Source organism: Taeniopygia guttata, chromosome 34 (genome assembly GCF_048771995.1).
Source record: "Taeniopygia guttata chromosome 34, bTaeGut7.mat, whole genome shotgun sequence".
Taxonomy (NCBI): domain Eukaryota; kingdom Metazoa; phylum Chordata; class Aves; order Passeriformes; family Estrildidae; genus Taeniopygia; species Taeniopygia guttata.
This window is the reverse complement of record NC_133059.1, coordinates 1777842-1801500: the sequence shown is the minus strand read 5'-3', so window position 1 is coordinate 1801500 and position 23659 is coordinate 1777842. Positions and strand designations below refer to the sequence as shown.

The following is a 23659-nucleotide window of genomic DNA, read 5'->3' as shown; positions in this document are numbered from 1 at the left end:
AAACTAACCACAGCAACAGGGGCTGGGGATGGTTGCCATGGAAACTGACCATAGCAACAGGGGCTGGTGATGGTTGCCATCTAAACAGACCATAGTAACCGGGGGCTGGTGCTGGTTGCCATGGAAACTGACTATAGCAATGGGTCCTGATGAGGTTTGCTGTGGTAATCCAGGGCTTCCCTCTGTCTGCCCTGGCAGGTCTGGGACCCTGGCAGAGTTCAGGAACCCCCCTGGACAGAGCCCCCAGAGACAGTGCCTGTGATCTCTGTCCATGGAAAAGAGTTTTCAATCTTACAGGATGAATTACAAGCTCTGAATGTTTGATATGAGTAATAATTAGTGTGAAACGGGTGCAAAAGTAGAATTTTAGGATTCTAGATAAGGGGTTCAAAGGGGACAAGATGGAGGAAATCGTGTGTGTCCTGTCCTTTTTCGTCTTCTTCATGCCTTCCATGTTTCACTGCAGTGTTGGCATTTTTCTGTTGGTTTAGGCTGGGGACACACTGTTCAACACAGGTGGTAGGTATTGGCACATTATTGTAAATATAGCACAGGTAGTTTCTGGTATATATTGTTTGTAACTTCCCACTGAGGGGCAGAGCCCTGCATGTTGTCCCGCAAGAAAGGCCTACTGCAGGTCAGACAGAACATGTTATAGATAAGCAAGAATAAACAACCTTGAAAACCAGCACAGATGAATTATGGCTTCTTCTTTGGCAGCGGGGCTCAAAGACAGGGACTTTCTACAATTTTGGGATCATTTAAATACCACAGATTCTGACATAAATGGCATCCCTGGGTGGGCTCGAACCACCAACCTTTCAGTTAAGAGCCGACAGTTTGCCTATTAAGGTTCAGATATTTTGACAGGCCCTTAGAGGGGTTTCATGGGGACTTTCTAAGTGTCCCCAGGCTGCCAAAGAGCCGGGATGTCACAGGCACTCACAGGGGCTCCTGTCATGGGCACACTGGGAGCTTTAGGCAAAGTTTATTAGAGAAGCTCCTGTCAGGTCAGGAGGCACAGAAAGGACCCCCAATAGCCCCTATAGACCCCGAAATTTCCCCAAGGACCGCCAGCCTTGCTAAGACTCTTTTTGTGAGAGGAGCCTTGGAGCAGCAGGTTCCAATCCCTACCCCTGACAATTCAAGAGCTCGTATGTAAACAATTATAAAGGTGGAATTAAAACTTTATACAATTCTCCCTTAGCATTAGGAATTATAAACCAGTGTTGGGGGTTGGGTTTTTCCTTTCTGTTTGTTCCTTATCATTGGCTGATGTTTATCAGCTGATCCCTTATTTCGGGAGGAGCTGCTGCTCTTGGAGATGGGAGTTTCCACTGCTGCTGCCACAGCCCGGGCCAGAGCTGTTTCTTCTGTCCTGGGATGAGCCTCTGCTTGTGAGAACAGCCACTAAACTGGGACCTTATTTACACCTGCCCCACTAAAAGAGAGACCTATCCCTGTCTGCTCTGGTGTCCAGGATCCTGAGCTGGGCTCTCCCTGCCCTGCTTGGAGCCCCTCACCCCCTGCCTGCCGAGACATCCTGCCGGCCCAGCTGACTGCTTTTTGCCAGTGCTGCTGGGGCACCGAGCTGACTGCTTTCTGAGAGTCCTGCTGGGGCACCGGAGCCGGCTGCCCCGGGGTTTGTGAAGCAAAGCCTCTCTCCAGCCCTTCCCCCTTCGGACAAAGCCGCCATGGCCCCGCGCTGCCGAGCCCGGCCGGAGCGCCCCCTGCAGCCGCGTGGGGGTCAGCGCACCTGCCCTGCCCCGGGAGCCACAGCGCCCCTGCTGGCTGTGCCCGGAACTGCACCGCAGGGAAAGCGCCACGGCCCAAAGGCCGGGACTGGGCTCTGCTCTGTTTGCTGTTCGTGCCGCAGCTGCTGCTGCTTGTTTGCTTTGTTATACACACTAGGAAAGAGCTGACATTCCTATTCCCATATCTTTGCCTGCCTGAGAGCCCCTTGATTTCATGATTCTAATAATTTGGAGGGAGGGGGTTTACATTCTCCATTCCACAGGAGGCTTTTTGCTGCCTTCCCTAGCAGACACCTGTCTTGTAAACCAAGACCAGTTTTGGCACCCGATGTGCAGCCTGAGGGCATTGAGAGAAACAGGGTGAAATAAGAATAACAATTCTTGAATAACATAATTTTTTTTTGTTGCACTGGATATAGAAACCTTGTTAGGTGTCACCATGTGGTCTAGCTTACCCTGGTTTGGGTGGCACATGGTTGTGGCTACATTTTTCCCATCCTATAACTATGGCAAATCTGGCTGATAATTAATTTGTTTGATGGGTTAATATGGTGAGGAATTTATGGATTTTTAATTTCCTCTGGATGGTGGGCACACAGATTCGAGGCTACCACACACTAACTGTATGTGTTTGGAATTACTTTAATAATGGTACCTACTGTGAGGAAATGACACCAGGGGAAGTTTTCCCCCAACTCCTCAGCCAGCTCTTTGGGTCTACAGTGGTTGGTGTTCCTGCTATGCCTGTTAAGCCTATTCTGTTCAGCATTCAGAGGTAAGGGAAGATTGACTTAGATAACTATCATAGCAGGGCGTCCCCAGCCTGTAATAATTAGCACTGACTCCATGATTCCAGAAGGCTGATCAATCACTTTATTACATTATCCTATACTATACTGCTAAGAAACACTCATCGCTCTTGCAGACAGTCCGATACAGACAGACCAGACTGGTTAATTGAAATCCAAACACCATCACCATTGGCCAATTTAGAAATCACCCTTTGGTAAACAAATCTCCATAACACATTCCACATGTGCACAACAACAGGTGCAGCAGGTGAAGATAAGAATTGTTTCTCGTTCTTTTCTCTGAGCTTTTTCACAGCTTCTCACAGCTTCCCAGGAAAATCCTGGGAGAGCTCTCTCTCTGCTCATAGGATATGTGATTACCACAGGTCAGTTGTGACAATGCAGGTCCAAGGACACCACGGTGACACTACAGAACCTCATGGAACCAAGGGGCCATTGTGACACTGTGCTGCCTCATGGAATCAAGGAGACCACTGTGAACTCAGGGGCCCCAAGGAACCAAGGGTCCATGGTGACCTTGTGCAGCCGCACTGTCACAGAGGAGCCGCTGTGACACAGCGAGGGCACACGGAGCCCAGGGGCCATTGTGACACATCAGGGCTCTGTGGAACCACGAAGCCATTGTGACATTGCAAGGCCTCATGGAAGCACGGGGCCATTGTGGCACTGCAGAAGCAAGGGGAACATTGTGACACTCCAGGGCCTCATGGAGCCAAGGAGACCATTGTGACACTGTGGGGTCCCACGGAACCAAGGGAACATGGAACAGGTCTGGCTGGCTGGGCCTCCTGGGGATCACCTGACAGGTCCAGCTGGCCTTGGCATGTTGAGGGCTGCTTCTCATCTGCCCCTGGAGCCCTGGGGCTCTGGGCTTTTCTTCCTATGGGAGAGAGCTCTCCTTCTCCTCCAGGGTTCCAGGGCCAAAATTGGGATTCCTCCTCCAAAACTCCGTACATCCAAGGAATGCTCCCAAGTGAAAGCTGCCAGGACAGACAGGTCTGGCTGCCCTTGGCCTCTTGAGAGATGCATCTCATCTGCTTTTGAAACACTGGGGCTTGGTGATTTCCTTCCAATGTAAATAGTTGTCCTTCTCAAGGTGACCGTGGTCAAAATTGAGATTCCTCCTCCCAAATTCCATGTATCCAAAAATTCCTCCATTACAAAACATGCCAGGAAGAAACGGTCTGGTTGGCTGAGCCTTCCAGGAGCCACCTCTTTCTTCTTCTGCCTTTCAAACACATGGTCTCTGTGCTTTCTTTCCTATGGAAAAGAACTCTCCTTCTTATCTACACAGAAATGGCCAAAATTGTGGTTCCACCTCCCAAATTCCCTATATCCAAGGGTTGCTTTCAGACAAAAGCTACCAGGGCAAAGAGGTCTGGCTGGCCTAGACCTCTGACGGCAGCCTTTCATCTGCCCCTCAAACACCGGTGTTCTGTGCTTTCCTTCCTTTGGAAAAAAAAAACATCATTCAACTCCGGGTGTCCATGTCTGAAAGTGGGATTCCACCTCTAAAATTCCCTATATCCAACGGTTGCTCCCAACCAAAATCTGCCAGTACCATCAAATCTGGCTGGCCTTGGCCTCTGGTGGCTGCCCCTGCCACACTGGGGCTCGGTTCTTTCCTTCCCATGGAGATCACTGTGACACTGTGGGCACCTCATGGAACCAAGGGGATCATTGTGGCACCACTGGAGCCCATGGAACCAAGGGGCCATGGTGACACCGTGGGGCTTCATGGACCCAGAGACCATTATGACTCTGTGGGGCCTGATGGAACCATGGAGACCATTCTGACCCTTCAGGGCCTCATGTCACCAAGGGGGCATTGTGACACCTCAGGGCCTCCTGGAAGCAAGGGACCATTGGGACACTGTGGGGCCCCATGGAAGCGAGGGAACGTGGAACAGGTCTGGCTGGCTTGGCCTCCCAAAGGGCTGCCTCTCATCAGCTCCTGGAACACTGGGGCTATGTGCTTTCCTTGCTATGGGAAAGAACCATCCATCTTTTCAGATGCCCATTGTCAAAACTGGTATCCTCCCTAAAATATTTCCTATATGCAAGGGTATCTCCCAGAAAAAAACCTGCCAGCTCTTGATGGCCTCTGGTGGTCACCTCTCATCTGCCCTTGAATCACTGGGGCTCTCTTCCTTCCTTCCTCTGGAAAAGAACATGCCTTCTGTCCAGGGTCCATGGCGAAAATTAGTTTGGCCTCCCAAATTCTGTATATCCAAGGATTGCTCCCAGACAAAAGTAGCAAGGACAGACAGATCAGGCTGGTCCTGTCCCCTTTTGATTTTCTTAGACTCTGAGCTGAATGTTTTCATTTGAAAACACCTTGGAGAGGGCCCAGAGATCTCCCAAGGTGGGATTTTGAGGCCTCAGGCACATGACCACTACATATGGACAAAGGAGCTCTGTGCTCTGTGCTGCTGTGGTGGTTTTCCATCACAGAAGTGATGTCCTGAAAGAAGCTTCTAGAAGTTTCTTCTTTGACAAAAAAACAATCAGTAATTAGCTGTGAGAGCTGACAATCTGTTAAACCACTAAGCAAACTGCAGACGCCTCTGTGCAGACACAAGTTGAAGATGAGAAAGCCTGGCGGGGTCTCTCTCCCTTCGGGCCCCAAAGAGGTGCCAAGGCCGGCCCAGCCCCATCTCAGCCTTCTGGCCTGGCTGCTGAGATCCTGGCCCTGCCCCAGCGCGGCCCAGCCTGACACAGCCCCAGCGCAGCCGCTGCAGAAACCTCCATGGGAAAACAGCTCCGGCCGCAAGGACCGAGCCCGGCCGGGCTCACGGAACCATCTGCAGCCCCGGGCAGATATTGACTCTGCCAGTGCTGCCATCCTCCCTCCAGTGAGAGAAAAGGACACAGGGCAGGCACACAGAGGAGCAACATGAACCCACTGAGGTCAGTGAAGTGGAAGTTGAGTCCCAGATGGGAGGGATGAGGAGATGCCTTGATGTTTGGGCTGAAATTCTCTGCTAAAGCTATGGAGAAGGATGTCATTGATACATCAAAATGATACGCGTATGAAAAATCAAACCCTACAATTCCAATTAAGATTTGTAGGGAATGGGTATGTTTATTCACAGCGCTGTGGACGCATATCAGGACTCATTGCCCTTTAATAGACGTGCCTCCCTCTGAGAATTCTTGATCCTTCTTTATTACCCTTACTAATTTCCATATGCATAGCATTTCACAATAGGTTAATGCATATTCATTACGCTGATTTCACATTACACTTACTTACAGCTAGTTACATTGTACTCAGTTTTTGTCAGAAAGTACAGAAAGAACTCCTGGGTCACTCTGCCCTGTCTGTTTCAAGGTCCGAGGAGTCTTTCTTATCTCTTGTCTTTTAGTGTGGAAATTTGCATTCTTTTCCTTATCTGGGGTGGTATGGCTAGGGCTGCAGTCACCAGACTAAACAGCATATTTAGCAAGCTCAAAGTGCACATTTTACATAAATCTAAATGGATTTCTACCCTGTTAAATTTTCACTCTCTCTCACCACAAGTGCTGCAGGAATTGTCTGCAGGCTCTTGCAGTGCCTGGTGCTGCTCCCTTGCCAGAGGCACCCCAGGCCAGGGGGCACATCTGGGCTGCTGTGTCTGGCTGTGGGGCTCCCTGTTCTGGGCAGTGAGGAGGAGCTGCAGAGGCTCTGCAGGACTGACAGGATGGGCTTTGGGGCTGTGAGGAGAAGCTGAGGGACCTGGGCTGCTGGAGCTTCTGAAGAGGAGGCCCAGGGCTCCTCCTGCAACTGCTCCAAGGGTGGTTTCAGAGAATCACAGAATCAGCAAGGTTGGAGAAGGCCTTGGAGATCATCAAGTCCAACCTGTGCCCTGACACTGCCTTGTCTCCCCTGAGCCTCCTCTTCTCCTGGATAAACAACCCCAGCTCCCTCAGCCACTCCTCACAGGACTTGTGCTCCAGACCCCTCACCAGCCGTGTTGCCCTTCTCTGGACACGCTCCACCCCTCCATGTCCTTCCTAAATTGGGTGCCCAGAACTGGACACAGAACTCGAGGTGCTGCCCCACCAGTGCCCAGCACAGGGGAAGAATCACTGCCCTGGTCCTGCTGGCCACACCATTCCTGATCCAGGCCAGGAGCCATTGGCCTTCTTGGCCACCTGGGCACACGGCTGGCTCATGTCCAGCCTGCTGTCCATCAGTCCCTGCAGGTCCCTTTCTGCCTGGCTGCTGTCCAGCCCCTCTGTCCCCAGCCTGTAGCGCTGCAGGGGTTGTTGTGGCCAAAGTGCAGGACCCGGCACTTGGACTTGTTAAACCTCACCTTGCTGGGTTTGGGCCCTGGATCCAGCCTGTCCAGTCCCTGTGCAGAGCCCTCCTACCCTCCAGCAGATCAACACTCACATCCAGCCTGGTGTCACCACGATTCCTTGAGGCCCCAGAGTGTCCCAATGGTCTCCATGATTCCATGAGGCCTCCCAGTGTCACAATGTCCCTTTGGTTCCATGGGACCCCTTGGTGTCACAAAGTCCCTTGGATCCTTGGGCCCTGCAGTGTCACAATGTCACCGTGGTCCCCAAGGCCCTGCAGTGTCACAGTGGATCCTTGGTTCCATGAGGCCTGGCAGGGCAGCAATGCTCTCCTTGGTCCCACAGTGTCACAGTGGCCTCTTGGTCCCCAGGGACACTGTCAGTCTGTGGTGGTGGCGGCACAACTTTCCCTGGGAGTGTTTTGTGCTAACGGGCAGAGCCACGGGAGCCCAGCACACACACACACACACAGCAGCTCGGCAGTGAGGACACGGGAGGGCCCAGGCATGGAGCTCCAACGAGGGTTTATCGGGGTCTGACGCTCCAGGGCTCTGGGGGTTAAAGACAAAGACAAAGGAGGGTTTAGGGTGTAAATACGGGAAAAGAGGGGCTGGAGGAGAGCGTCAGGGATCTCAGGGTTTAGGGGTGGTACACAGGGAAGGGACTAATAGGGAATGGCAGGGTTGATAGGTGGGCACATAAACCAATGGGAAAATAGGGAAGGGAGAACTTGCTAGAACATGAACATATCAGGGTAAAAGGGGTAGGAAAGGCCAATGGGGACAGAACTGGGACAAATTAACACAGTGCTGCTGAGCTCTATGGGGGAAGCTTCTGTCCTCACCCTGAGCTGTGAGGAATGCCCAGAGCCTACGGTGCATTTCTCCAGGGGATCGCTTTTGCCCTCTCCCCAGTAAGCTCACAGACCTCCACAAACACACCCTGGAGATGTCTGGGGCCATTCATCATTTCTCTGCTCTCAGCACTGAGGCAATGGACTCTGGCACAGCTCTGAGTTCAGGCCCGTGGCAACCACCCCTGGCCGTGGGGCTCCATGGAGCTGCTCTCAGGAAACCCCCCAAGAGCTGGGGAGTGCCCCAAAACTGCCTCAGGAATGTGAGATACCCCAGCATCTCCTCATGAATGTAGACTATTCAAAAACTCACTCAGTAATGGGCTCCCCCTATCTTAATCATCCCCAAAATTTGACCGTCTCATTCCAGACCCCAGACCACCTCCCTAGTCCCTATCCCAACCCATCCCACCCCTCCTGGACATCAAGACCCCTTCCCAAGCTGTACTTCCCCCATTTCACACCTCCCAATCCCCATCCCACCGATCCCGCCCCAACCAATTCTCATCTCACCCCTCCTGATTTACATCCCGCATTGCCCAATCCCCTTCCAACCCAATTTCACCCTGAGAGGCAGTGGAATCGAGTAATTTTGGGGTTGGATTCAGTAGTTTTTAGTAGCACTGAGTGGATCTGAGCAGACAGATCAGTCCCTCTCATCTTTTGGAGTGCCAAGAAATAAAGACAACTAAACCAAATAGCCCCCAAACTCCCCCATACCCTCACAGATATCTCTTGAAATCCAAGATTCCCCAAAACACAAGTAAGATGTGAGGCTTTAGATGCCTTTGATGCATTTGTTAATTTAAACCCCAATTTTCTGTGTTTTGAAGGGAGGAAGATAAAAGATAATAAGAGGCAAAATAAAAGGAACAGCAGCCACTTCCCTCTGTGTATCACAGGGCATGTGGGTCACCAGGGCTCTGACCAGGGCGGGTCCTCTGATGGGGATGGAGCTGGAGCAGCGCACGAAGCTCTTCCTGCAGGCGGGGTTCTCGCAGGGCTTCCCTTACCGGTGCCTCCGCTGGTGCCGGGTAAAGAATGAGCGGTCTGAGAAGCTCTTCCCACACCGGGGACACTCGTAGGGCCTCTCCCCGGTGTGGATGCGCCGGTGGGTGACGAGGGTGGAGTTGTGCTTGAAGCCCATCCCGCAGTCGGGGCAGCGGAAGGGCCTCTCCTGTCTGTGAATCCGCTGATGTACAAGGAGATGGGAGCTGGTGTGAAACCTCTTCCCACACTCAGGACACTCGTAGGGCCTCTCCCCAGTGTGGAACCTCTGGTGGACAATCAGGTCGGACCTGTGGCTGAAGCTTTTCCCACATTCCCCACACTCGTAAGGCCGTTCCCCAGTGTGGATCCTCTGGTGGCAGATCAGGTTGAAATTCTTCCTGAAGCTCTTCCCACACTCCGAGCACTCGTAGGGCCTCTCCCTGTCACGAGGCTGCTCCTGGACCACCAGCTCTGATCCCTGGCTGAAGCTCTGCCCACCTTCCTGGCACTGTGTGGATCTTTCCCCCTCAGATCCCCGTGATCTGCGTTTGCAGCCCCTCCTCCTGTGGGATCTCTGGGGCTTTTCCTCCCCCTTTGATTCCTCAGCCATGAAGCCACTCAAAACAGCCTCTTCCACGATGTTCTGCTGGGGGGATTTGTCCTCCCTGCTCTCCATCCTCAGCTCCTGCTCTGGGGGAGGAAGGACAAGGAGAGGATGGGATTTGCCTCCGTGCCACAGGGAAGGACAAGGAGATCCCCCCAGTGCGTCCCCGGCAGGAGAGCGTCGGCAGCGGGGCTGTCCTGCAGCTGGGGGCTGTGCTGGGCTGGGAGATGGAGCAGGAGAGAGGGGGAAAGGGGCACTGACTTCCTCCTCACCTGCCTGGGTGTCCCAGGGCATCTTCCTCACAGCCTCCTCCTCCATCCAGCCAAAGTTTGGGAGTGGGAAATCCTGGTGTGGGGAAAAACCAAGTGTGAATGCCTTGGGTTGGAGATTTCTCCTGCCCAAATCCATCTCAAGAAGTCTCCTGGTGTCCATAAAAACCTCCAAAAATCATGAGTGAATAAAAAAAAAGCCACCAGGAGTGTCCCATTTCCATTCTCATCCCTCTGGGGTTCTGGTGTCTCCCGTCTCAGGGCTGCTGGGGATCCTCATGGCTCCTGGGGATCCCCCTTCTCCAGGGTCCTGCTTAGGGATGCTGGGGGGATTTTGCAGTACAAGGGTCCCCCTCTCCAGCCTCCCCCCAGTCCAGGCACGTGGGGCTCCCCCCTCTCCCCACCACCCTGTCCTGGTTTAGGGCAAATCTGGGAGAAACCCCCCAAAGGGGATTTTCTAGAAAGCAGATTCAAGTGGCCTCTCCCCCAACCAGTTCAGGAAAAGATTTCCTTGGAGAAAAGTAGAAAAAAACTGTTTATTTAACAGGCAAAGCATTCACCAGCACAAAACATGAACAATATTAAAGAATAAAACCTGTTGTTGCTCCAAAAGAGATGACAAACTCAGAAAGTCCCTCCATGGGCTGCAGCTCGGCTCACTCAGGCTCTGATCAGTCCCTCCACGGCCCAGGCCCAGCCCGGTGACCCACAGGTGTGAGCTGCCGGTTCTCTTCTGGTGTTCAGTCCAGAGCAGGTTTAAACAGCTCCAAAGAAAAAGAAAAACCACAGCCCAGGGAACTTCTCTGCCTCAGCCAGCTAAAAACTAACTAAAAGCAAAGGAGAGCTCTGTCCTGCTGTCTGTTGGCAGACAACTGATACCTCAGGTTTAAGTTTTTCTGTTCTGTTTTGGTGTGCAGCTTCTAGCTTCAGATTAAGTGTTCCTGGGATCTTTTCACAGGGTGGTGAAGACAAAACAATCCTGTTCTAGCTGGAGAGTCAAGGACAATCTCTTCAAACTTCAGGCCCAAAGCACAAACAACAGGAAAAGCATAAGGCAGGCAAGCAAGCAAGCAAGGAGGATGAAAGTTCATAATTTGAAGCTATTAATTGGGCTGTTAAATCCTGTATGCAAACGGACTAACACTTATAAAAATGTGAGCTCTCATGACCAAGCCCTCTTTTGCTTCCATCTCGGAGCCATCCGGGCAGAGCCCCGACCGTGGCTCCGGTACTGCCGGGGTGCGTCCTTTGAACGCACTTCCATAAATATCCACTTTATTCCTCTTGGCTCCGTCTGGCCTCTGTCCCAGCTCCTTAAGGCACCTCAGCAGCCCAGGAGCCGGAATGTGGAGGGGTGAGTGCAGCTCCTGAAAACAAACTGCGCGCTTCTTCCTCCCCCTCTTCGCTCTCAGAACCAGCCCTGAAGGTGCAGAACTCATTTCGGGGCCAAACGGACCAATGGGGGTACGAGCATCGTGAGGTCACCCCAGGACAGGCCCTGCCAGGCTTAGGGGTCCCGTCCCCGCCTCATCTCCGGCTGCCGGGGGTCCCCCAGCTCCGGTACCGCCCCTTCCCCTCTGCCGCCCCGGGGGTCCCACGTTCCGCAGCCCCGGCTCTCACGGGGATCCCCAAAACCAATGTCCCGCCCTGTCAGCACCGGGCCAGCCCCGCGTGGTCCCCCGGGACCCTCCGAGGGGCGATCACAGCTCCTCTCCCCCCGAAAAAGCTCCTCTTGGGGAGCCCGGAGGGATCCGGGGCTCGGCATCTGCCGGCTCCGAGCGCTCTCCAGAAAAATCCTCCCGGAGACCCCTCGATAGAGCCGGGGCGAGCTCGGCCTCCCCCTGCCCTGCGGCTCGGGGCTGGGGCGATGCTGGCGGGGCAGGGGGTGCTGCAGCCCCGGCGTGCGGGCGGTGCGAGCGGCGGGATTCTCCCGCTCCTGCTCCCGCCGCTCCTCCTGTCCCTCCTCCTCCTCCCGCAGCCCCTCCGCTCCAGCCCGGAGCTCCCTTTCCCAGCCTGTGCCCGCGGCCCCGCAGCCCCGGCTGTGGGTGGGGCAGCCCCCGGCCGGCCCCGGGGCGGGCAGGGGGCTCGGGGACCCCCCCGGGGCGGGTCCGTCCCCCCGGCCCGAGCCCCGAACTCCGCTCCGGGGCCGCGGGGCGCTGCGGGGCCGCCCGGCAACTGGTGACTCATCGGCGAGAAGAGCTCTGGTTGGCTGGAAATTGTTCAGCGCCTTCTCTGATTGGCTGGAACTGTGAGCGGCGCTGCGCCCGGCGGGTGTCCCGGGGAGCTGCGGAGGCCGGGCCGGAGCCTTCTCCTATTTCTTTCTGTCCCTCTGAGACCTTTTCCGATTTCTTTCTCTCTCTCTGAGATCCCTTTACTATTTCTTTCTCTCCCTTTCTCCTTCCCATTTCTTGTTCCGTTCAATCCCTGTTCAGTCAAATCCGCAGGTTGCGCTCCCAGGGTCTCATTTGCGCCTTCGCTGGGGCAGAGGCGTCTCTCCCTCCCGGGATCGGAACCCGCGGGCAGGCTCCGTTCCCACCCCAATCGTTCCGGGATTCTGTCAGGGACTCGCTTCCCTTTCCTCCCTCCATCTACAGGGAATGTGCTGGGAAATGCCCAGCAAAGCCACCTTTGCTGCGTGCTGCAGGAGCCCACGGAGCTGCTGCACCTTGTCCCCTGCCCTGCACAGCTCCTTGGGAGGCACGGCAGGAGCAGCACCCTGGGAGCCTCGGGAATGCCCCTCTGGGATCCATGACACACACTCCCAGGGGCTGGAATTCCAGTTCCCAGCCAGGAAAAGATGTTCCTGCCCTTGAAGGCAAAGTCCTTATGGAAGAGCCAAAAGCCAAGTGGAGCAAGATCCTACAGGGATATTTCACTGCCAGCCTTCATAACTTCACCCATGGTTGTCGTAGCTCATGGATTGGGAATGAAATCAGGGCAGGGCCTTTGGTGGGAGCTGCCCTGGCTCAAGGGAAACACTGAGAGAGAAACAGAGCAGGCAAAGAGAGGCAGGAGAGAGAGGAGGACACAAACACAATCAGCTGAGAAGGTGGCACTGTGAAAACAGAACTGCAATGGACTAAAAATGAATGGGACAGAAAGAAATAATTTTGTAGCTTGTATTTCCAATCAAAATACAATTTCCTCCCTTTCTCACCAGCCTTGTCCTGGTGTCATTCAGCAGGGCTGTCAGAAAGTTCATCATTCTGAGTGGATGTTCCAGGCTGCAGCCACGAGGAAACAGGGAATGGGGATTTTCCTGCTCCTAGGGAGTGAAACACAGATGAAAAATTAAACCCTACAATTTTAATAAAGATTTGTAGGGAATGGGTATGCTTATTTATAATGCTGTGGACGCATGTCCATTAAAGGGCAATAAGTCCTGACATACGTCCACAGTGCTATAAATAAACATACCCATTCCCTACAAATCTTTATTAGAATTGTAGGGTTTGATTTTCATCCATGTTTCATCATGGCGAGCCAGGCAGGAGATTTTCTGTCCTCGCAGGGGCAGGGGGTAGAACAGACCTCCTTGGCACACCCGGGGAATTTCCCTGGAGGGGCTCCGCTCTGCCTCGCTTGCCACCTGCGGAGACAGCCAAGGAGCGCTGGTGTGCGATAAAGGGCCGGACTGAGAGGGCCCTGGGGTGCCAGAGCAGCACTGCTGGGCAGTCCCTCAGAGCCGGCAGGGCCCGGCCTCGCTCCTGGGCCTGAGTGCCCGCGGGGAAGGGAAACCAGCGGAGAAACGGGGCTGAGGACGTTCACGGTGTTTAAAGGCGGTGATTTGTGTGCATTTGAACAGTGGCTAGACGAACTGCGGGGGTTCCTCTGCCCCAGTGGTTCGGACTTGGATTCCTGGAATTTTACTGTGTGCTGTTATGCTGTGGTGTGTTGAGAAAACGGGACACTTTAAGAGATACCACCAGTGAGTTTCCCAGTGAGTTTGTGTGATTCTTCCCCCACATTATAGTATTTTAATTCTCAAGATTATATAGTTGCATTTATAGAGATTTTAAGATTTTTTTTGCAACAAGTGTAGCATTTTACGCAGAAGAGCTGCACTATAATGATTTATGTTTAACTGTAGCAAAACAAATCGAAGGAATTCCAAGAATTCCTCCCTCACAACAACTTAAGCCCTGACTGTCCTTGAATTTGAGATAAGGACAGGGTTCTGTGTTTGTGAGCATATCAGAGTTTTTGCTGTAACAGGCACAGCCTTTTGCAGGGTAACGAAATAAGTGTCAGTAGAAACGATGCTTTAGAAAAAACTGAGATTTTGTAAAAGAGAGTTTAAATAAAGGAAAAGTGCCAAAGTGATAAACTGAATAACCTACAGGCAATTCCTGGGAGTTTTTGGTGCATTAAGAGGCTGGCACCTTGTATGAGTACTATTATAATGCAGAATTTGTGAGTTCTATGCCCCAAGTGTAAATTGAAGGCTCCTAATCAAGCCAATTCAGAACCTGAGATCTTAAAGCTTATGTGTAAATGATCACATCTCATACCTGCGACCTGGAAAGTCTGTGTGTGAGAAAAACTGAAAAAAGACCATGAGGCTTGGGTAGAAACAAAATAGTATAAGCAATAAAAACTAACCAAAGCAAAGAGGTTCCCAGAAAGCCTCCAATAAGGGCAGCTCAGAAAACTAAAGGATTTATAACACCTTATTGCAACCAATGCTGTTTTAAGACAGGAAAGCAAATAAGGTGAGGTCTTGTATGCTAATATGTTTTTTCTACCTCCAAGAATCACCCAAAATGTCAGCGTAACTGGGTTCAGAGTTCCTTCTGACCCACTGGTGTTAGCTCTTAAAAAAAAAAACAAAACCAAAAAACAGAGCAAAGAGAAAGCAAATCAAATGTGTTGCTCAGCATGCAGTGTAAGACCTGTGCAGGTGAGGGCTGCGAGGGGCCGGGACCCACCCCCGCCGGGATTCGGGCAGCTCTGGGTGAAATTCCCGAATTTTTGTGCGCAATTCCGGCGGGTATGGTCGAAATTTTCGTTTGTAAACTAGGATTTTCTTTCTCCTGCAATCTGTGGTTTTGCAATCTTTCCCCGGCTGCAGCTTGTGGTCTTTTAAACCTTTAAGAACCTTTTTGTACAAGCACAACTTATTCATGTATATTTTACATAATCACTAATTATTCCATAACATATAACAATAGGGCTGCAGAGATCCCTCTGCAGGTTCATGGGTGTGAAAAACACCAATCACTTGGTTTTTAAAATTTTAAAAGCTTGATAATAATAAAATTGTTATAAAAATAATAGAGTAATAATGTTTAGATTTAGGACAATTACAAGACAATAAAAAGCAAAGAATTATGGACGTCCCTCCGGATGCTCTTGGACACTAAGTCAGGAAAAGCATGACTTGTAAACAAAGGAATCACCCTTGAACCAATACACTTGTTGCATATTCATACATCCTTCATGGTTATGCATACATTCTATTCTAAACAAGAAACTCTGTCTGTTGTACATCAGCTGTTTCCTTTAATCCCCTGGCGTCCTGGAGTCTGAGCAAGGCCTGAAGAAATTAACTTCTTCGGATAAGAAGCCATAAATTCCTCTCCTTTGGAAGACTGAGGTGTTCCTCGAAGGGAGTATCTCATTCCTAAAAAGAAAACTCCCCCCACGTACATAGTCTCTATTTTAATAGTATGTTGTAACCTAAAACTACACTTAACAGAATACGTAAGAGAATTAATACAGCATAAACTTTCTAACATGACAGATATAATATTCATTGTAACACTTGCGAAAAGCCAGTCATAAATATGCATTTGTCACAATCCCTCCTCTTATTCTTTATAAATCATTTGGCTTGAGCAATATTTCTTATCCTCTTGCATTCTTTGGACTCTGTTGGTAATCAAATAAAACATGGGATTAAACAAAGAAGAAATATCAAAACACTTGTAACACATAAAAGGAAGAATCCTAATTTCTTCCACCACCCCATTCTCAATACATTACCCCACCTGTTAGTTTTTAACATTATTTTCCCTTTGGTTTTTTTTTGGACTGATACCTGGATCATAATTTTTTTCTGATATCCTTTGTTTTTTCCAGGATGATGCCCTCATTGCCATCTATTTTCAACAATCTGTACACCCCATTCTTTAGCCAATAAATAGCATAAAGCCAACCTATTTTAATACACTGCAGTTATAGTTTGGCTTTGCTGACTCAATATTAATTCCAGTGCCTGAGCAGCTTTGTTTGTTATCTCCTCTATAACTGCTTGGAGTCCTATAATACGATGCAGTATATAATTTGGGGTTAATACAGAGCTAGATTGCTGTGCTGGTTTCACCTTTTTGTTTACTAATTGCCTTTTTACCGAATCTTGGACTATATCTCTAAGATCAAATGTAAAACAAATCCATCTCTCTCCTTTTGGACATTCCATGCCCCAAGTATTACTACTTTTTCCTAAGTTCCTTGTAATCCAATATTTTCCCCCATTTTGCCTGCAGGTACTCAGTTTGGGTGGGTCTGTGGCTGTTGACATGGGTGTGTGTAACAAAAAGGAACTTTGGTTCCTTTCCATGTAATACTTTCTGTAGCATTTGGGACACGATCTTGCTGGTACCTCAGAAGGGAAAAGACAACAAATGAGAGACAGAAACAGGAATGACAGAGGTCTGGCATGGCTTATACCCCCACCTCCCCTGCCTGTGGGGTTGCTTCCCACAGCAGGTACGTGTGATCTTCTCGGTGGTGAGTACAGTGCTCAATCCAGGCTTGCCCTCTGTTTCCCTTGTCACTCCTTTTTACTCATTTTTTTAGGCAAGTCCTTTTCGACACTCCTTAACTGTGGTTTCCCACTGTTCCTCAGGTATCTCTCACTCAGCAGGCACTAATAATCCATCCACAAAACAAAGTTATTACTTCAGTTGTTTTGGGTTCTATCTGCATAGGGAATGGATTCAGTACTGATACCTCTTGCAACGAGAACATAGATTTTGTGAGCTACAACACCAATTATTCCCATAATTTGAACATTCACTTGTAACCCAGCTAGCGTGTCCAGTATTGGGATGAATCACATAAAGTATACAGTATAGTACTGATGGCAATTTCCCTTCTTCCCTGTACAAGCCACAGGCTGAGGCCAGGCTATGAGAACTCTTTGACTGAAACACTCCTGACCCTCCTGTTTGAAGTGGCAGTGTTCCTGTGCCAAGGAGGTGTCGGAGGCGTCTCAGGGTTTATTCAGGCCGGGCTTAGAACCAGTGATGCAAGCTTTGCCTTATTTCTCAGTGAGGTGTTATTCTTTGTACCTGCCTTGGATCATTTGGGTCTTCCCAAACCATTACCACCCAGTCCTGGTTGGAAGTCAATTTGGTATCACCCAGTTTAGATGTGATCGTCCATTCCTCAAGTTTCTTCACAAGTCCTTTGGTTTTGCTGGCATGAATTCACCCTCTTTCCATGGTTTGGATTGCTGCTTCAGTGGTACCTGGAAAGGATTTCTTAATAGCACAGTGTCGGAATCTGTGGGTATTGGTGATTCCGAGATTGTAGAAAGTCTCTGTCTTTCTGCCCCGTTGCCAAAGAAGGTGCCATAATTCGTCTGGGCTGTTTTCAAGGTTGTTTATTTTTGCTTATCTATAACACATTCTGTCTGACCTGCCGCAGGTCTGTCCTGCAGGGCAGCGTGTGGGGCTCTGCCCCCAGTGGGATGTTACAAACATTATATACCAGAAACTACCTGTGCTATATTTACAATAATGTGCCAATATCTGTCATCTACGTTAAACAGTGTGTCCCCAGCCTAAACCAACAGAAAAATGCCAACACTACAGTGAAACATGGAGGGCATGAAGAAGACGAAAAAGTACAGGACACACACGATTTCCTCCATCTTGCCTCCTTTGAACCCCTTACCTAGAATCCTAAAATTCTACTTTTGCACCCGTGTCACACTAATTATTACTCATATCAAACATTCAGAGCTTGTAATTCATCCTGTAAGATTGAAAACTCCTCTCCATGGACAGAGATCACAGACAGTGTCTCTCAGGGCTCTGTCCAGGGGGGTTCCTGACCCGTGCCAGGGTCCCAGACCTGCCAGGGCAGCCAGAGGGATGCCCTGGATTCCCACAGACTTGATGCTCTCCAAGGTCTTTCCCAGCCTGGTTGATTCTCTGATGATTGTGACACTGCAGGGCCCTGGGGATGCAAGGGGGCCTTTGTGGCACTGCGGGGCCTGGTGGCACTCAGAGGACCATGGTGACACTGTGTACAACAAGGCACCACAGAGCCAAGGGCCATTGTGACACTGTGGGGCTGAATGGGAGCAAGGATTGTGACAGTCTGGGTCCTGGTGGGACCAGAGAGGCCACTGTGACCCTGCAGGGCCTTGTGGAACCATGCAGAGCTTTGTGACAGAGCAGGACCTCGTGTCACCATGGGGCCATGGTGACACTGCAGGACCCCATGGAACCAAGGGGCCAATGCTGCTCCTCAGGGATACATGGAATGAAGGAAACATGTTTGACACCATGGTGGCCCTTGGGACCAAGAGGCCTTTGTGACACTGTGGGACCAAGGAGAGCATTGCTGCTCTGCCAGGCCTCATGGAACCAAGGATCCACTGTGACACTGCAGGGCCCTGGGGGACCACGGTGCCATTCTGACACTGCGGGGCCCAAGGATCCAAGGGACTTTGTGACACCAAGGGGTCCCATGGAACCAAAGGGACATTGTGACACTGGGAGGCCTCATGGAGTCATGGAGACCATTGGGACACTCTGGGGCCACATGGAACCATGGTGACACCAAGTTGTCCTGGAGTATTGAACTGCTGGAGGGTAGGAGGGCTCTGCAGAGGGCCCTGGACAGGCTGGATCCAGGGCCCAAACCCAACAAGGTGAGGTTTAACAAGTCCAAGTGCCGGGTCCTGCACTTTGGCCACAACAACCCCTGCAGTGCTACAGGCTGGGGACAGAGGGGCTGGACAGCAGCCAGGCAGAAAGGGACCTGCAGGGACTGATGGACAGCAGGCTGGACATGAGCCAGCAGTGTGCCCAGGTGGCCAAGAAGGCCAATGGCTCCTGGCCTGGATCAGGAATGGTGTGGCCAGCAGGAGCAGGGCAGTGATTCTTCCCCTGTGCTGGGCACTGGTTGGGCAGCACCTCGAGTGCTGTGTCCAGTTCTGGGCCCCCCAATTTAGGAAGGACATGGAGGGGCTGGAACATGTCCAGAGAAGGGCAACAAGGCTGGTGAGGTGTGTGGAGCACAATTCCTGTGAGGAGCAGCTGAGGGAGCTGGGGTTGTTTATCTTGGAGAAGAGGAGGCTCAGGGGAGACAAGGCGGTGTCAGGGCACAGGTTGGACTTGATGATCTCCAAGGTCTTTTCCAACCTTGCTGATTCTGGGATTCTCTGAAACCACCCATGGAGCAGTTGCAGGAGGAGCCCTGGGCCTCCTCTTCAGAAGCTCCAGCAGCCCAGGTCCCTCAGCTTCTCCTCACAGCCCCAAAGCCCATCCTGTCAGTCCTGCAGAGCCTCTCCAGCTCCTCCTCACTGCCCAGAACAGGGAGCCCCACAGCCAGACACAGCAGCCCAGATGTGCCCCCCTGGCCTGGGGTGCCTCTGGCAAGGGAGCAGCACCAGGCACTGCAGGAGCCTGCAGACAATTCCTGCAGCACTTGTGGGATGATCCTGCTCCCCAAGGGCCGTTCCCATGGTGCCAAGTCAGGAACTGCAATGGGGAGTGGGGCCAGAGAGGAAAGGGCAAACAGGATGGGCTGTTTGCAGGGGAGGGAACAGGGGTGGGCAAGAGGAAGAAATTTGTATCAGGAATAGTAAAGAAAGCAAAGGTGAAGCCAAGGAAATGCTCAGGGCAGTTTGGGGGTGGCTGCCAGGCAGCCCTGGCTCTAAGCAGCAGTGTCTGCAGTGGGACAGGAAACTCCCAGCTGATGGGAAGAAATTTCTGGCTGACTGCAGAGGCCAGGACAAAGCTGAGTGGTTTCCCTGGCGTCCCCCAGCCCTTCCTGGCCCCAGGGGCTGATGGCATTTGTGCTGTCCCCACACCAACAGCCTGGGGCTGCCCATGGGGGTTTTCTGTGCTGAGCATTGGCCTGGCCATGTTCTTGAGAGAGCCTGGACAAGGAGCCTGGAGCCCCCAGGCCCTGGCCTGAGGCGTCAGCGCTGCCCCAGCAGTGCCCATGGCCTGTCCCTGCTGCAGCCCCGGCACTGCCACCCCCAGGACTGTGCCCGGCCCCGAGAGCACTCAGGCCCTGCAGCAACACCAGGGCCACCAGGGCAGCGGGGCAGGGCCACGGGAGCAGCACTGGCAGCACCAAGTGCTGCTGCTCCTGGGCACAGCTGCTGTGCCAGCACTGATCTGCCCCAGCTCTGCACACAGACATTGCTGCTGCAGCTCCAGAGAAGGCAACAAAAGGGCATCTCTGCAGAAAACTCTGCTGGGACATCCTTTAGTTCCTTTGAAGCCACTGAGATCGCAGCCCCTTATTGACACAGTCTGTGGGTACAGGAAAGGTGGAGAGAAACAAAATGAGAAATGGCATAAACAATGACACTTCTTTGTGGACAATGTTAATATGTAAAACAAAGAAAAAGAACCTCCAAAATGAATCCAACAAGAAGTATTAAAAGTGACTTTTATTTCTAGTGGTTTGCAGAAACTGGCCAGCAGTTTAATGTTTCTGAAAGCATCCAGTCATCAGTCTCCACACTGCAGCCTTGAGCTCCTGGTTCCTCAGGCTGTAGATGAGGGGGTTCAGGGCTGGAGGCACCACCGAGTACAGAACTGACAGGGCCAGATCCAGGGATGGGGAGGACATCGAGGGGGGCTTCAGATGGGCATACACTGCTGTGCTGAGGAACAGAGAGACCACGGCCAGGTGAGGGAGGCAGGTGGAAAAGGCTTTGTGCCGTCTCTGCCCAGAGGGGATCCTTAGCACAGCCCTGAAGATCTGCACATAGGAGAAAACCATGAACACAAAACAGCCAAATGCTAAACAGGCACTAACTGCATTGAGCCCAAAGTCCCTGAGGTAGGATTTGGAGCAGGAGAGCTTGAGGATCTGGGGGATTTCACAGAAGAACTGGCCCAGGGCATTGCCATGGCACAGAGGCAGGGAAAATGTATTTGTCATGTGCATGAGAGCATTGAGAAAGGCACTGGCCCAGGCAGCTGCTGCCATGTGGGCACAAGCTCTGCTGCCCAGGAGGGTCCCGTAGTGCAGGGGTTTGCAGATGGACACGTAGCGGTCGTAGCACATGACAGTGAGAAGGGAAACCTCTGCTGAAATGAAAAAGACAAACAAAAGCAGCTGTGCAGCACATCCTGAGTAGGAGATGTCCCTGGTGTCCCAGAGGGAATTGTGCAGGGCTGTGGGGACAGTGGTGCAGATGGAGCCCAGGTCGCTGAGGGCCAGGTTGAGCAGGAAGAAGAACATGGGCGTGTGCAGGTGGTGGCCGCAGGCTACGGCGCTGATGATGAGGCCGTTGCCCAGGAGGGCAGCCAGGGAGATCCCAGGAAGAGGCAGAAGTGCAGGAGCTGCAGCTGCCGCGTGTCTGCCAGTGCCAGCAGGAGGAAGTGGCTGATGGAGCTGCTGTTGGACATTTGCTGTGGCTGCACATGGGCACCTGGTCATGGAGAAAGGACAGGGACAAGTCAGGAGAGGCTGTTTGGAGCCAGACTGGGCCATTCCCTGCAGACTGTCCTGCTGGGACTCACCCACCCTTGTTCCTGCTCTGGGAAAACCTTCACCCAGGTCCCAGGAGTTGTTTTAGGAATCGTTTTCCTATCCACACACCATTCCTGGCTCTCTGAGGTCAGAAATCCCCAGCATTCCTGCTGCACTCTGAGTTTCCACTGAGAGATGTGAGAGGCAAAGGATTCCCTGTGGCTGAGGGAAGGTGAGGGGCTGGATGGGTTTGTTCCCCCAGCACTGCTCTGCTCAGCCCCCTCTCCTTCCCTGAGCATCTCCCTGGGCCTGGACATTCCCTCCTGAGAGGTGCCTTGTCCCTGCCAGCAGAGCCCATCCCACCCTGTGTGCCCTCGGCCCGGCCCTACAGAAACCTGCCTGTGTGCAGGGCCCTGGCTGGGGCAGGCTCTGTGTGCAGCTGGGCAAGGGCAGCTCAGGAGAGCCCTGCTGGGCCCTGCAGAGGTGATGCTGCTGCTGTCCAGGGATGAGGAGTGGCTGAAGGCCCTTTGGGAGGCTCGCAGCAGAGAGACTGACCACCCAAAGTCACAGTTCTGGAGTCTCTGTAAATGTTCAAACATTCCTTTGATGATCCTGTGTGTCCCTTTCAACTCAGAATGTTCTGTGATTCTGGGATTACAATTCCTGTTCTGCTTCTCTCATCCCCCTGTTCTTTAAAATCAAAAAAGAAAAAAACCCTCCTTGCAACAGTGTTAAAACAATAAAGGAAAAACCAGACCTTTATTTGAAACTTCCAGGTGTCCCAGTGGGGATGAGGAACAATCAAACCCTGATTTCAGCAATTCATTAAGGTTGATTAATTAGGATATTTAACAGGAACGTCCTATAGGAGATTCAGTTGCTCCAGTTACACACCCCTGGCTCAACCCATTGGAGTAGGTCCAAGGATTTCTTTGCCCGGCTTTTTCTTATCACTGCTCACATTCAAAAACCAAAATGTTGTTCTTGTAGGTCTTCTTCCTGATAATAAGACTATACAGAATTTCAGGAATGTATTTAGACAGTAGTTTATTGTTCTAAAATCTAAGAAAAAGGTTAGGAAATGTACTAGAGTTAATTAAGGATTATAATTATGTTAACTATATAATGGTAGTTTAAAATAGTTAATTAAAAGTTTAATAGAGTTAGGTAAGGATTATAGTTTTATAACTATATCATAGTAATTTACAGATCTGTGAATATATGACAAATATATGAAAAGCAAAATTCTTCATGTCATCACCCCAACATTTCCACCCTGCTCCAAGCAGGAAATTGAAAACACTCTCAGGAAAGCTCCTGACCTTTACAGCAATCCCAGGCTTACCTTCTTTGGGAAGTGCCCTCTGGAGCTGTGCCCAGGCTGGTTGGAGCTGGGAGCAGCCCTGCCCCACCCAGCCCCTCTCAGCAGCAGCACCTGCCCTGCTCAGGGTGGCTCCTTCCCCCCACAGCTCCTGGCCAGCGCTGGGAGCAGCTCCAGGGCCGGCTGAGAGCTGTCCCTGGCAGGCAGCAGAGTCCTGGCCCAGCACAGCGCCCTGGGCTGCAGGACCCTGCTCTGCAGGACAGCCCTGGGCACCCCTGGCTGCTCTGCACAGGAGATGAGCAGAGAATGCACTCACAGGGTCTGTGGGCATTGGGATGTTCCAGCTTTAGGAGATCTCTCCAGGAGCTGCAGCTGCATTGTCCTGCAGCCAGAGGTTCCTGTGCCAAGGGCTGGCAGTGATTCTGCCCCAGGCACTTCTCAGCCCTTCCCAGCCCTGACTGATTGAAGCTCTCTGTGCCTCTGTGCTGTGCCCGGGCTGGCTGCAGGCAGTGCCCCAGCCCTGCTGGGCTGGGAGAAGAGCTGCTCAGCAAGAGAAATGTGCTTTTGAAGCTCTTCTTGGTTACCAGGATCACCCTCTGTGCCAGGAGCCTGGCCCAGCTCAGCAGCACAGACACAGCACAAGGACTTTAATGACCCTATGGGGCTTTGTGCTCAGGCCCTGAACATCAGGCCCTGAGAGGGAGCTGCAGAAACCTCTCCAGAACTCCACGTCAGAATCCAACTCCAAAGTTTCTTGGACTTTTAATGGGTCCCACTGAAGGACACGACTGAGAAAGTGTCCCCAGGCCCCAGACAGAGCAGAGAACTGGAGGCACTGATGACTGGTGGGGACAAAGAGAAGCCAAGTCTTGGTGCCCTGGGGCACAGCAGGGTCTGTGCCACCAAGGGCTGTCAGGAGACACCTTGTCCTGAGGCCATGGGGCCTCCTGGCACAGCCCAGCCAGGCTGGGCACTGTCACCCCCTGGTTCTGCCCTCAGCATCCCCCCCTAGCCCACATCCCAGTGGCCTCAAGGATCTGCTGGAAGGAGTCCCTGGGGAGCCTTGGTCAGGAATGGCCCTGGGGGCTCCTTCATGCTC

At 52.0% G+C, this 23659-nt stretch overlaps 2 protein-coding genes across 2 annotated transcripts in view; both read right to left on the bottom strand.

Moving 5' to 3' along the window:
• The window catches only part of LOC121468955 (uncharacterized), a 2238800-nt gene that overhangs the window by 911090 nt on the left and 1304051 nt on the right, over nucleotides 1–23659 (bottom strand). The window contains 1 exon segment of the mRNA XM_072920965.1: nucleotides 8674–9139. Within this exon segment, the coding sequence (XP_072777066.1) occupies nucleotides 8674–9139 (466 nt within the window).
• On the bottom strand, nucleotides 20244–20831 carry LOC140681305 (olfactory receptor 14J1-like). The gene has a single exon (XM_072920866.1). It carries the CDS (start codon nucleotides 20829–20831, stop codon nucleotides 20244–20246), a length of 588 nt encoding a protein of 195 aa, XP_072776967.1.

Bases quoted from the DNA above. Each gene is read 5' to 3' on its own strand.
- LOC140681305 (XM_072920866.1), bottom strand. From the start codon at position 20,831: ATGTGCTACGACCGCTACGTGTCCATCTGCAAACCCCTGCACTACGGG.